Source organism: Amia ocellicauda, chromosome 23, assembly GCF_036373705.1.
Source record: "Amia ocellicauda isolate fAmiCal2 chromosome 23, fAmiCal2.hap1, whole genome shotgun sequence".
NCBI lineage: Eukaryota > Metazoa > Chordata > Actinopteri > Amiiformes > Amiidae > Amia > Amia ocellicauda.
The window spans coordinates 17,987,452-18,000,992 of record NC_089872.1 but is presented as its reverse complement, the minus strand read 5'-3'; the positions used below and the strand labels follow the sequence as shown (position 1 = coordinate 18,000,992).

Genomic DNA, 13,541 nt, shown 5'->3' with positions numbered 1-13,541 from the left:
CCAAGCGTTTCTGATTTTGTTTGCAGCTTTGGCCCCTGCTAGGAACAAGATTTGTTTTTTTTTTACCCCATCTAAATGAAACCTTTGTCTTTGTCTTAGTATAATTACAAGTCATTCTAACGATAGACACTCTGTTAAACCGGTTGCATAAAACAGTCTTTCCTTGGTCAACCTCCCAATGCATTCTGGGAATGTTAAGACGGACGCTTCTCTAAAAAAATAAGTGATGATCCCAGTTCACTGTAACTGGAAATCTATGCTAGTTATTTGGGATATACTTTGGGGGAAATGTTCTGAAACATACATGCACTCAAACAAGGCGTGGGATAAAATAAAGTTAACAGCCTCAACCCGCTGTGAGTGCAGTCTATAAAAGATGGGCAGAAACTAAGAATATGCTGAAACAAATATTGAATAGGAATCCTCAGCATGGATTACCTCCCTCCAAACTTAACGGACCACAGGTTTGGTTATTGAAGTCTCTTGGGGAGGAGTCTCTGTTTTGTGGATTGTGGGTGGGCGGGACAACAGTTTGTGCGAGCCAATGGGAGGCTCCAGCTGTCAACATAAGTGACACTTGTCATAGTCTCAGGCAAGCAGTTTCAAGGGAAAGATACTTGTATACTAAGATAGCCTGAAAAGTTAGCCTCCTCACCCTCTGGTTAGTCTTAGTCTTTAATACACTATTTTATGCTACTGGCCCCTGTATTGCTTTCATAACCAAGCTGTCCAATGAAGGTAACCTGAGGTAAGTCATATCTGTGCCCAGTAGGCCTTTCAGTGAGGAAGTCTTGGAGAATGAGTGAACCTTGATAGCATCGTTTGGGTTTTCTTTGTGTAAGGAACAGTATATTTATATTTAGAGCTAGACTAGACCTCTGCACCGGGTGCCGGGGTTTTGGCCAGGCGGGTCTGGGGTTGTGCACCGGAGAGGCAGAGACCTGCTGGTTGTACGTGAGGCATCCAGTGCTCAGACCCCGCTGTGTAATATTTGCACATCAGTCTCTGTCTGAAGGCAAGAAGCAGACAAGTCCATGTTGCTCATGCGTGCCGTCTTGTTTACTGATTACATTTGATTTTATTGCAGATGAAACCTGAGGATTTCAGGGCAGGGAAAGGATCAGACAGGAAACCCGTTTTTGTGCTTAACGGCAGTACGGTTTACAGTGCGTGAAATGGGACCCTTATTATAATAATAATAAGATGGCGAGATCGTAAAACGTCGAGCTCGTCCTATTAATACAAAATAAAACGTTTTTCCTTTTTGCATGCCGGTGGAATGTTTCAAAGTCAGTTCCAATTACGTTTATGTTTGAGATCATTATTCTTCCTCATACATAAATAATCATCGGGGGATGTTTTATGGAGCTGACGATGGACTTGGCTTCAGCTGGAAACAGTCGGAATCCTAACAGCGCAGTCGCATTAAATGCTAATTAATCTCATTTATTAGCAGTCTCACTGTACTTGTAGAGGGTGTGGCTCAGCTCACAAGGTGTGAGAAGCGTGGCGGATTCCTCCCGCTGTGAACGCGTCGATTCGGCGGCTCCGATTACGTGAGCGCCGCTTCCCTAGGATGGCAAGACCAGGCCGAGAAAGTAGTGACAGGCCGAATGTAAACATTAGCTTTCTGAAAGATCAGGCTGCGTTCGTAGCGTGAAAACGGGCCTGCCATCGCCTCATCATGGAGAAGGTAAAAGGGCTTTAGACGACAAGACGGCAGTAAATGTTCATTTATCATCGGGGAGGCATCGAGCCGTGAAAATGTCATTCAGCAGGAATGAAGATTTGGAAATGATAGAGAACTGCAAACGGAGGCTTCCCTCTGGCTTTCAGTATGAGAGGGACTTGTCTGATTAAAAATGAGTTTGTCTCCAGCCTCTCCACTCGAACAGTAGCCCTCTCTCAAAGGAAGCCAACCCCTCAGATATTTTCTTTTATTATTGACATCTACTGAAGGCTGGTAAATGCGTGGCCCTTGCTGAAATCATGGATCAGGGATGGTGTTGCACAGCGTTGGTTTAATTTTAGCTCTTCCCCAGCTTCTTGGGGGACCACTGCACACATTCACAAGCTAAAATAGTATCTGCCAAGGCCTATGGGGAATGGGCTTCTCGAGGGTTTGTTGAGGGGACATTCTTCCCCGTTTTAGTTCTAGATTGTTTTCATAAGCATAATTCGTCTCTGTGAGATTTCTAAATACTTTACCAGGCAATGTGGAAATGACATTTAAAAAGTAAAATCTATATAAATACAAAAATAATCTCTCAGAAACCATTAGTGGTCTATGCTGGTACACACAAAATGGGAAAATGCAGAAGTATTTCACATTAGATGAAAATCGGGAAACGAACGGTCTGGCAATATTTAGCTCACCGCCGGCGAGGGGCGGCACAGTCGGGTGAGTCTGTGTGCCGGCCGAGTCTGTGGTGAGTGACTGCAGTTTTAAATATAAGGAGTTACTGCATTGTGGGATATTGTGTGACCGGTGGTTCAAGTTCCTATAAAAAGTTTTGAAACTTCAAATTTCGACAGACAATATTTTATATCACTGAAACCGGTTTGGTTGAAATGTTTAATAAACAAATGACTTAGCTATCGATTTTGTGTTTTCTGGTCAGATCTGTCAGATTCATTTTTTAGTTTTTGCATTAGATCAAAACAAGATGAACTTAAGAATAAGTAAATAACTCTGGCCAGACGGTAGTGGTCTTTTGATTTCTCTCACCGTCTTCATAACATAACTGAAGTCTTCCTTATTATGTATACATAATGATTCACAGACGCATGCCACATGAAAGCCAACGTAATTGAAGCAAACTGTCTTTTTTATTTGCTGGGAATGAGTCCATGACCACATTTGTAATGCAGGGAAGTTTATTACAATATCAGTATGTTGTCATGGAAAACCTCAGTGTATATATATAATTTCTGTGTTTTTATAAGGTGCAGTAAATTGCTTCAACCAGATTCGCCAATAATTGGATAAATGATCCCTTAATCAGATTTTAACTATTGGCCGTTCTCCCCTTATTCCAGTTTCATCACAGGCAGAGCATTTGTGAAACTTAGGAAATGCTCCCTATGGTGCAAAACCTGGGAACAAACACATACGTGGCAAATTATCGCATTCATTTTTCAACATCAGTTCAGGTGCAGAAGATTAGATTGCAAGGTTACACAAGTAGCGGAATGGTTTCTGTCTGTTCAATCAAAGTTTAACTTGACTTCCGAGTAAATGAATCTGTTTCTGTGAGATTCTTCAAGTTAAATATTGAAATACAATGACGTCCGAGGAGGTTTCTAAACAAGTCAGAGAAAAAGTGTTTGGAAAGCACAGATCAGGAGGAGGTTACAAGAAAAAAAGAGGTTACACCAGCCAGTCACAGTGACTTTGAAAGGTTTACAAACTTCTGTGTCTGAGATGGGAGTCAGTGTTCATACATCAACAATATCCCAGTCCCTACACAGCACTGGCCTGAGTGGTCGAGTAGCAAGGAAGCAGCCATTGCCGAAAAAGTCCCCTCTTAAATCTTGTGTGGCACGATACTGCAGACATGTCGCAGAAGGAATTGCTGTCAGACGAGAGAAATTAAAAGCATTACATCTGGCACAAGCCCAACGCAGCACGTCAGCCAGTCAACACCATCGCTTCCATCAAGCGTGCTGTCGGGAACATCATGTAATGGGGATGCTTCTCATTAGCAGGGACTGGGAAGCCTGTCAAGACTGAGGGGAGATTGGAGGGTGCAAAAACAGGCGAAACTGAGAGGAAAACCTCGAGCCAGCCAAGAATCTGAAATGGGGGCGAAAAATCATGTTTCAGCAGGACAATAACCCCGAGGTACCAGGCCAAAGCCACACTGGAATGGATTAGGAAGAACAAAGTGGATGTCCTTGAGTGGCCCAGTCAAAATCCAAACTTGTATCAAATAAAACAATGACGACGAGACTTGAAGATTGCAGTGCATGACTGATCCCCAATTAACTTGTCAGAACAGGAGCGATTTTGTGAGGACAAATTAGCATAAATTACACCATCCCAGCAGACAATTGCTGCCAAAGATGCTGCCAGCAAGTACTGACTTAGGGGGCTAAATACTTATGCAATCAGTACATTTGAATGTATATATTTTCTTTGCAGGTTTTGGTGACATTCAACTTCCCTAACATATAACAGTAACAGTTTGGTGAGTTTGGGTTAAAAAAAGTGAATTACATTATTTGTAATTAATCAAAATCTGATTTTTGCAATATGCCGTATATTTTGTACAAGTTTTGGTCACGTCATCAAATTCCACTCTCGTTTTGCGCCGAATTATGAATCTTTATGGTTCTTCTGTGGCTTTGGTGACCTTTCACACCACGGGGGGAATCTGAGGCCTTTACTGGCTGGGTTTAATTAATAAATGATGGCGATTTCTGTAATTCTATGGATAGGGTCTTCAATTAGTTTGTGTCGATGCCTTACACTATCGAGCTAATGACCCCAGGACTGTGCACACTGCCTTTCATTGCCGTATGAAGTCAGGGTATTTTAAAACACTCGTGTACATCACACCAGCCTTAGTTTAATTTCATCCCTGATTGATGATTGATTGGAAAAGACTGCTATATGACATAACTCTATAAGTGAAAACAGAGCCGAGCTAATGGGCCACAGAGCACCACTAAACACACTACAGCTGTCTCATGTGGGGCAAAAGCATGTACAACCTTGCGTTCCCATCGAATAATCAGTGATTTCGCATGGTTACTTGCATGTCCCCAATCATTCAGCACATCATCTGTGGTGCAGGTCTGCCTGCATACCTCATCACTTTCCTTTTCCACATCAGGCCTGGAAGGCAAATGTTTTGCACAACTCCATAGATGCGGTTACGGGCTTGTCTGTCAGGCAGTGCACCTCATGCCACATTTCGTGTTTCAGATGTAATTCACAACGCCCACTGTGCTCAATCCATCGTGTTAAGCCCAATTTATTTGTTTTCATAGTTTGGGGAAGAAAGAAAGAAACCCTGTCAGGATTATAGAGATTAATTGACATCTACTGGGATAACACGCGACCACTATGTATTGTGTGGCTTTATGTTACAACTTGATTTCAATAGCTTTTGGGAACTCCAGTAATTGTAGAAGAACTAATAATGAGTCACGGCCGAGCCATTGACACAGGAGTAAATGGAAACTCTACACAGTGCAGAACTATGAGCAGTTACTTCATAGAAACACTAAAACACAAGCTGTTCTGACCCAGTTTGATTAATATCACTTGCACAATTCTATTATAATCATGATAATGCCATATAGTACACGAAATGACTTCAAGGATGTACATTGAAAAGTGAAAAAGCAATCAACAACAGAATGCAGTCTTCTGGAATAGAATCATGTGCAGTACAATGAGTCTTTGTTGAACTTTTGACTGCTCTGCTCAACACCGACGAAGCACGACTATACGTATGAAATGCCCTCTGAAACCGTAATCCCACGCAGGGTTTTTAATGAGGAGCAGACCCGCAGCAGGGACCTGCTTAATAAAACAGCCCCGCAAGCACGCTGGCGTCCGCACTTCTGCGCAGATCTGCACAGCCCCAGCGCTCCCATTGGCGGAGCCCGGGCATCTGCGCCGCACCAGCCCCTGCGACCTGTGCGCCAATGAGAGGCCCGTCCCGCACGTCGCGGCTGCCGGAGCCCCCGATTGGCCGCGGAGTTGTGCCGCTCGCCCCAGCCCCGACTCGGGGAAACTTTTTAAACAGTTCCCAGCCCGACCCGCAGCCCCAGCAGCGCACAGACTCAGCCCGGGCAGCTATACCATCTGCTGCTCACCTCCCCCTGCCCCTCTGCCAGCTTTACCCAGCTCTGTATGCGTTCAGCCGTGTTTTTCTAACCGTTTTCGCCATCTATTTTGCATTAATGATCATGTGCAGGCATTGGTGCAAGGGGCTGTGAATAAATGCATACCCTCAGGGGCACATGCAGGCACTTGGAATAAACTAGTTTTTCTCCTTTTCTTTTGCAATACTAATCACCGCCCGGAGCCACTACCTGAGGAGGAAACCCCGCACTCGATTGAAACGCCTCGGCGAGCTGGACGGGACCTCCATGGCCATGGCTTGGATTAGATTGAACCTCCTGCTCTCGCTGGGTGTGTGTGTGGCACCGGTGCTCTCGTCCCCCGATAAGGAGGGCTTCAGGAGGTACGCCACCTACGTCCTGCAGCCGCGGCACGGCGGCCCCGACCGGGCGCCCCTCTCCGCCGCGGCCCGGACGGGCTCCTACAACGTGCAGCTCGGCTTCGGCGGCGGCCAGAGCCGGACCCGCAGGATGGGCAACCCGGCCAGCTCCAGCCTGCCGCCCCGCCAGGAGCCCCAGTTCGCGCCGCAGCCGCAGAGTCGGCACCCCGGCCACAGCGCCGCTCAGCCGGGCCGCCAGATCCACATCTCCGGGTAAGAAGCCCGGCGACTGCCCTCAGCCCGCTGCTATTAATATACATATAGTGGGACGCCTATCCACGTCTAGCTGGTCAGCTTTCCTTTTCTTTCTCTCCCTTTCTGTCTTTCTGTTGTAATAATGCCATTGGATAACTTTTCGACGTGGATGGGGCACTTGCAGGTGTCCACATGCATCTGAGCACTGGCACCATGCCACCCAGGGGACAGACCTGCCCAGAGTCCAGGGGCTCCGGGGGCCACAGTCTAACCCAGAGCCACCTTGCGGTTTAGATGTTGGCAGGGGTGCTTAGAGTTGATGTAAAGTTGCCTATGCAGTGACAGCTAAGACTGACTCATGGATGATGATTTGATTTCTTTACAATATGAATTGGTTTTAAAGCCATTACTGATATTGATGACTCGGCTATCAAGGTCAATAATGCAACAGTGGCCAGATCTCATGTTATAACCCAACATAGATTAAAGCTTAAACTTGGTTTGTGTCTAGCAGGTATTAACCAGCACAAACCAAAAAGTTGTTTTAACTAATAAAACATATCTGTCATCAGATGAATACGATATGACATCTCCCCTTACCATCATAATTTAATGCATGTTACCTGTTTAGACACATTGTTAAAATTGTATTTATTTACACTTCAAGATTACGGTATATACATGGTGCTATACACAACCCAGTATATAGGCATTTATCCTTTTTTTTCTTCAATATTTAACCAATTTACAAAGACACAAACCTTCAATGGATTTACCAGGACTTTAAAACCTTTTTGGCTTCTGAACACAACTCATAGGGCTTCATTTACAGATGATTATTAATCCCATAGTCTTTACCACAGCAAAACCACTGCCATTAATCCCCCGGGTCGCTCCGGCCGTGGCAGACGCTCAAGTGAAAGAAGAGGGAGTTGCATTAAATGAAATAAACCCAGTGTAGTGCCAGTGGCCACGCCGGTGCCGCGGTCCAGTGACAACCCGTGCGCTCATGTGTTCAGCCTGTGTTTCCCAGCGTGTGAAGTGCTCTCTGGATGTTGTTGCAGCGTGAATGTCTGTGGAGGGCAGTGCTGTCACGGATGGAGCAAAACCCCCGGCTCTCAGAGGTGCACCAAGCGTAAGTATACACCGCTCAACCCAACACAACAGCCACGATGTCTGATCGGGCCCGAGTGTAAATGCAGTCCCGGGTTTGATCTGATATTATGCCTGCTGAGCGGGTTCTCCACTTCCTCCTGTAAGAGAACCCGAGATGCATGCCTCAAGGTTAAAATTGAATCCTTACACCGATATCTGTGATGTTTGAATGCACGGTAACTGCATTACCCCCATCGACACTGATATAATCTACCCGTAGGAATGACTTTGCACAGCTGAAGATCCCCTGCATGTTTGAGCTAGACTGTTTATGTAAATGAGTGTGAATGAGTTTCGAAAGTGTTTTATGTGTTTTAATATGAATCTGACACATAACAGTGGTCGTGATGCATGATAACCTTTTTGAAATGCCTCTTTCTTTGAAACGTGGAACTAAATCCTAATGCACACGGACTGTATACACGTCTTAAAGCCACACTTGCAATATTGGGAATGACAGATGTATTGAAAACACCTTTTCATGCAGGTTGCTATAAATAACCTTAGTTTAGCGGCCATAACTTCACCCACCTGTGGACAATGGCTAGCCTTGTCAGGGGCTAATATGGAAAAGTCATGAGAATGCTGTTATTGCATGTGACTGCAACCTTCAAGACGAACATGTTTCAGTGTTTAAATGTATTATTTTTATTTTTTTACTCTAGTAGCAGGTCTAACAATATATTATGTGATTTAGAAATTGTACTCTGTCTGCAGGGACTTGGTTGGTTAATGTCTAAAAAGCAAGATATAGACCATTCTCTTAGTTTTGCAAGCAGAGTGATGCAATGCACAGCCCTGTCTCGTACAAGTGAGCCCCCAACTGGAAAGTTCATCTGTGCTAATCTACTCCCAGCCTGTCCTTGTCCCTCTCAATGTGTCCGCCTGAACATATTGAGAGGCTGCGGGAAGTGATGTCTGGGCAGTGGAGGACTCGTAATACTGATCCCTGAGTTGTGAATAAATATGAACACTTTAGGAATAAATATAACCGTTTTTGAAGGATCGTGCTTTCGGTGTTTGCAGTTTACATTCATGATGTATATAAATAAGAAATGAACACCTGAATTCAGCATTATTTGACACTTTCTGAAGGATATCAGGAGATTTTGGAGTCAGCTGAACTTGCCAGTGAGAGGAGCTGACGAGTGTTGACAGATTTCGCCCTTCAGCCAAATTGCCGAGCTGTGGCAGTCCTTTGTGGCAGATCCTTCTGTTGCTATCCTTTGTTTCCTCCCTCATCGTCTGAGTTCACAGGTTGATCCCCGTGCGCCATGTATGGAGGGCTGAAGGAGACTTATCCGAGGCAAGCACGTACTCCGTTAAAGGACTTGTCCACGGGCTGCGAAATGCCTTCAGGCGTAGGATTTGAACCAGAGTTCAGCTCCCTTGAGCGACAGTGGCTTTATTTTCGGGAGAGCGCATTGCTATCTCTGAGTTCACAGTGTGCTGGTCGGACACAGTTTGTGGAGAGTGAAGGTTTAGAAATGCGCTCTGAGTAAATAATCCAGACGTTAATGAGATTCTCAAGGTTTTTTCAAGGCTGGGTTCTCATTTTCTTTGTTCTCTGTGCACATCTGTATGTTGCAATAATAATGATATAACTTAACTACAGTGATTAATAACTGATTTGTTTTGCCGAGATATCATTAATTCCAGTTCAACAGGTAGCCGTCATTTTATAAATTGCGCTTCATCCCGCATATATCAGATGCTTGCCTTATTCTTCCTTTCACGGTCACCCCCAGTCCTTTCAGGGAAAAAAAAAATCAGTCTGGTCGTGCTGCAGAAACTATGTTCACTTGCTTAATATTTAATAGAATTTTATTCCCCCCCACCCCTTTCCTCTGAAAATGCTAACAAAAGGTTCCTTAATAGAAATAAATGTTGTTTGCACTGGCACAGCTTTACACATACCCAACCTAAGCTGTGCATAAAGGGGTCTTTCAGTCTGTCAATCAGGCAGATTTTTTAATTTAGCCGGGCTGCAATAAGGACTATGAAACAATTTCTCTTTTAAGGTGACCTGGTGTACTAGTGACACAGGCGTCCGCTTTATAATACAAGGGAGTAACTCAGCATTTAGAACAATTCAATGGCATTATTAATTGGATAATGAGGCAGTGATAAGTGATGTATTGCTTGCTTGCCTGTGTGGTCGCTTTAGAAAGCGGTCAAGGTCAGTTCCTAATGCACGCGGGTCTGCCAGGTGCAGTCAGTCCTGACCTCTCGCTGCTTTGGGTTTTATTGAAGTTTGGAGGAGCTGGGTGGGGTATTGAGTTGGTGGAAACTGCACGTGTGTTGAAAATTTCCCCAGTCTGCTCCCATCAGAAGTCCAACCAAAGGTAGACCGCTTGGCCAGACAAAACAGAACATGATAATATTTACACCATTATTACTTTGTAAGTACTGTGCACAGCGGAAGAGCAATTTTCATTTTCATTAACTCCCCATTTAGCAGAATAGATCATCTAAAATTGTTGTGTAATATATACAGCCGAGAAGCAGCAATGATGAAGGAGAGGGGATCCCAAAGATGAAAGGGTTTCAAAGATTAGGAGCCAAAATATACAGAAAGAGCAATGCTGCACGTTAGAGAGTTGTGTAGTTGAAATAATCACGCCAGACTGTGCCGTTTAAGCCCTACATTTCTGCGCTAAACCAAATCACCACCTGCATGTGTTCAAATAAACCCATTTCAAACCTAAAACTAAGACTTCATATCAGTCTAAATTTAATGGGCACTCTAACCTTAACCCTAATCAGAATACTATCTAAACCTGAAAAGAAAGTTGGCCTCAAACTGTACAGAAACTAGCCAAAATATCACTCTGTTGGTGAAAACCCATCCCAAAGCGGTTATCTGCAACACAGATGGTTTTGAGGATGATTAGATATATGTTGGCACCTCTTTTCCTGATTTCTTTCATATTCGCTTTGAAAGAACATCTATTTTCTGTGGTAATGAAGGTGATGTGGGCTGCAGACGACAGATCACAGCCCTTTACTTTTTCTCTTTTTACATTTTCTTTTTTTTACTTTAAGCTTCTGAAGTGTGTTTAGTCTCTCAGGAGTCTTTGTACGCTCACATACCGCACATTTCTTTGTGCACAGTGAGTCTAGCCAAATACAGAATAGCACGTCTAACAAAGCATGTGCTTTTTTTGGAGTGGTGGTTTATATATATGTGTGTGTGTGTGTGTGTGTGTATAATATATATATTTAAAAACTGAACCACTGTTTATTTAGTTTGAGGGTAAAGTAATATTCCCATGAGCAATCAGCTAATCTGTACATTCTTAAATATATAAAGCCACATTTTGATAGAGAAACTCTCTAAAAGCGATACAATACTTTTCATCTGCTCAACTGCCATTTTATTCTCAAATGAAAAGGGGGGAAAATAAATAAAGCTTTCTACAATGTAACTGGTGTTGATTAACACGTTAACAATAGCAGCACTGAGTTTCCGAAGACTGTATCACGTCCCTGTTACTGTAAGCCTTGTAAATTGCCCGGCCACTTCTGAATATTCAGTATGCTTCATTACCTTTAAATAATAATAATAAAGAAACGACTACAGAGATAATTATATGAAGATATCTTAGTCACCTACAGAAAAGGCTTCCTTACTTGACCATATTTTCCATCTAATTAACCCAGCTGAGCAAAGGGACAGTTTACTTCATTGCCGCCATCATTATATGTTAGATTTGATATTTATTGGGTTGGCGGCGGTGGGCAGATGGATGGTTCTGGACAGTTAAGAGCAGCTGGAATGATGAAGTGGGCCCAGAGCTGACAAGCTGAGTAGTAGGTTGTCGGGTGAAGTTCATTTGGCACGAGAGCTTTGCTGGATGGTGGGGTGGGACTGGGGGGGGATTTTAGTACCATTCTTAGATGGCCGTGTGGATTTTTTTATTTAAAAGAACTCCGCCATACCCTTTCCAGGGATTCAGTATCGTTCACAAGAGATGGGCCGCGTTCCAGTTCCGCATAGTGCGGCCGCATCACGTCTTGTGCAAACAAACGCAGAAATAACCCTGAGATCCCAACGCCTTGAAATACTTTTAATACAGGGCTGGGAGTGATTTAAAAAAAAAAGGTATGAGATAAAGCCAGCATGTGTCTGCAGTGGAGAGTATCTTAAAATATCGCCCTGCGTGTTTCTGGTGATGCGAGGCATGTACGGCTGGAGAGTGAGGCATGGAGCAGGTGAGCGATAAGGCCATCACCGGCATCTCGCTCAGCGTGGGCCATACCTCTCCTTTCACTTAGTTTGGTAATCCACCAGGAATGACAGATAAGGCTGATAAGCTTTGTTAATAATCCTCCAATCAAAGGGCAATCTCTTCCCAGGCAGGTGAGGAAGCTAATCGCTCATTCCGTAATACTATATTTCTGCCTCATTTGCAGCAGCTCATTGAAAGAAACATCTGCAATGACCATATGCTGTGACCGTAGCGCTGTTCGGTTGTCCATATGGTAGGAGAGCTTGGTTTGTGTTTGCCAAGGTAGTCCCCATACACACGTACACATACACACTGTATTTGGACAGATCCCAATGCATTTAAGAACATAATTGCCATATTTTGTCACAGGCTGGTTGTACTGAATGCTCACCTCATTTATCAGCTTCTTCGTGAAACCAGTGTGGTTCCAATTTCATCTTAAAACTCAGAGGACTCTTAAAGAAATCTTGGTGGGGGACATCGACTGTTTCTGTAAACATATATGTAAAATATGATCAACAAAGCAATGGTAAGGGCCCCCCAGCTCATGTTGCTGACAAATGTGTCTCTGTACAATCCTGTTTCCTGTCCAGGGGGGACGGGAAATGCATGGCATTTTGAGTGGGGATTTGTCCTCCTCAACACGTGCAAAGGAAGGAAGCTGAAACAGATCTCCGTATGGTGGCCCATGTAGCCGAGGGGCGAGCTTTGTTGTTGAAGAATGGCAGCTCCAGCGTGGAGCTCGGAGCCGAGACTGCTGTAATTACAGGCTACCTGCCAAGCTGCTGTAAAACTTAAGACATGGAGTCCGCTTTCTGATGCTGTAACCTGTGACCTATGATGTCATCAGTTCAGGGGTAGTGTAATTGATCACAGAGCCTATTCTACTCAATTACTGTCAGACAAAGAATTCTAATGGAGTCATTTGCTATGTAGGGAATCAGAGAGAAGGTATTTTTATTGGCTACTAATGATGTTAAGAGTAAGAAAAGTAATACTGTTTTTGACAGTGGGGCTAGTACAGGATGTATATAATATGACGCATTGCTTCAGTGTGCTTAGCCTTCAGGATTTCTTTTCCTTCTTTGGAGAAGAAAAAAAAAATAAGGCAGTTCTCAGTGTTTGTAGCACTAGTGTTTTAAAACATTACTAAAAAAAGAATCCTAAAGTATGTGTATACTGCTCAAAAGTAGCATTTTTCAGTGAGGGCTACATGTTTTTTCCTTCACATTAAGATTCACGAACAGTCCTGCCTTCCCTCTCCAGTTATTCCAACAGAACATATCAACACATTATTTAAATCTGATCCTGCCTGGGGGTCAGCACACGAGGCTTTTAAGTCTTGAAACATTAGCCGATGTATGTCCCAGAACAATTCTCTCTGACACGGGTGTCTGCATTTCTGTACCAGTGCTTCTTCACTCAGATAATGACAGGCCTTTATTTTGTGTTGCAGCCAACTGCTTGCCGCAGTGCCAGAACGGGGGGATGTGTCTGCGGCCGCAGCTCTGTGTGTGTAAACCGGGGACTAAGGGGAAAGCCTGCGAGCAGAAGACCGTCCTCTCGAACCCTCCCGTTCCAGGCAACGGGCACAACGCCGTGGTGCCGCAGAGACCCATCCCTCAGCAGGCCTCTCCGCACAGCCCGGCTCACGTCGGACAGATGACCTTGACCGTGAAGCAGCAGCCCCCTGTTGTTGTCCCCCCGTCGGTGCCGCACCAGT

General features: G+C 44.3%; 1 protein-coding gene across 5 annotated transcripts in view; it reads left to right on the top strand.

The window, feature by feature from the left end:
- Positions 1-5,761: 5,761 nt before the first annotated feature.
- ltbp1 (latent transforming growth factor beta binding protein 1) overlaps positions 5,762-13,541 on the top strand; it is an 81,230-nt gene continuing 73,450 nt past the window's right edge. For all 5 annotated transcript variants that reach the window (XM_066697120.1, XM_066697121.1, XM_066697123.1 and 2 more), the window contains exons 1-3: positions 5,762-6,449; positions 7,496-7,566; positions 13,275-13,539. In XM_066697120.1, the coding sequence (XP_066553217.1) occupies positions 6,106-6,449; positions 7,496-7,566; positions 13,275-13,539 (680 nt within the window). In that variant the 5' untranslated portion in view covers positions 5,762-6,105. The remainder of the gene's footprint in view (positions 6,450-7,495; positions 7,567-13,274; positions 13,540-13,541) is intronic.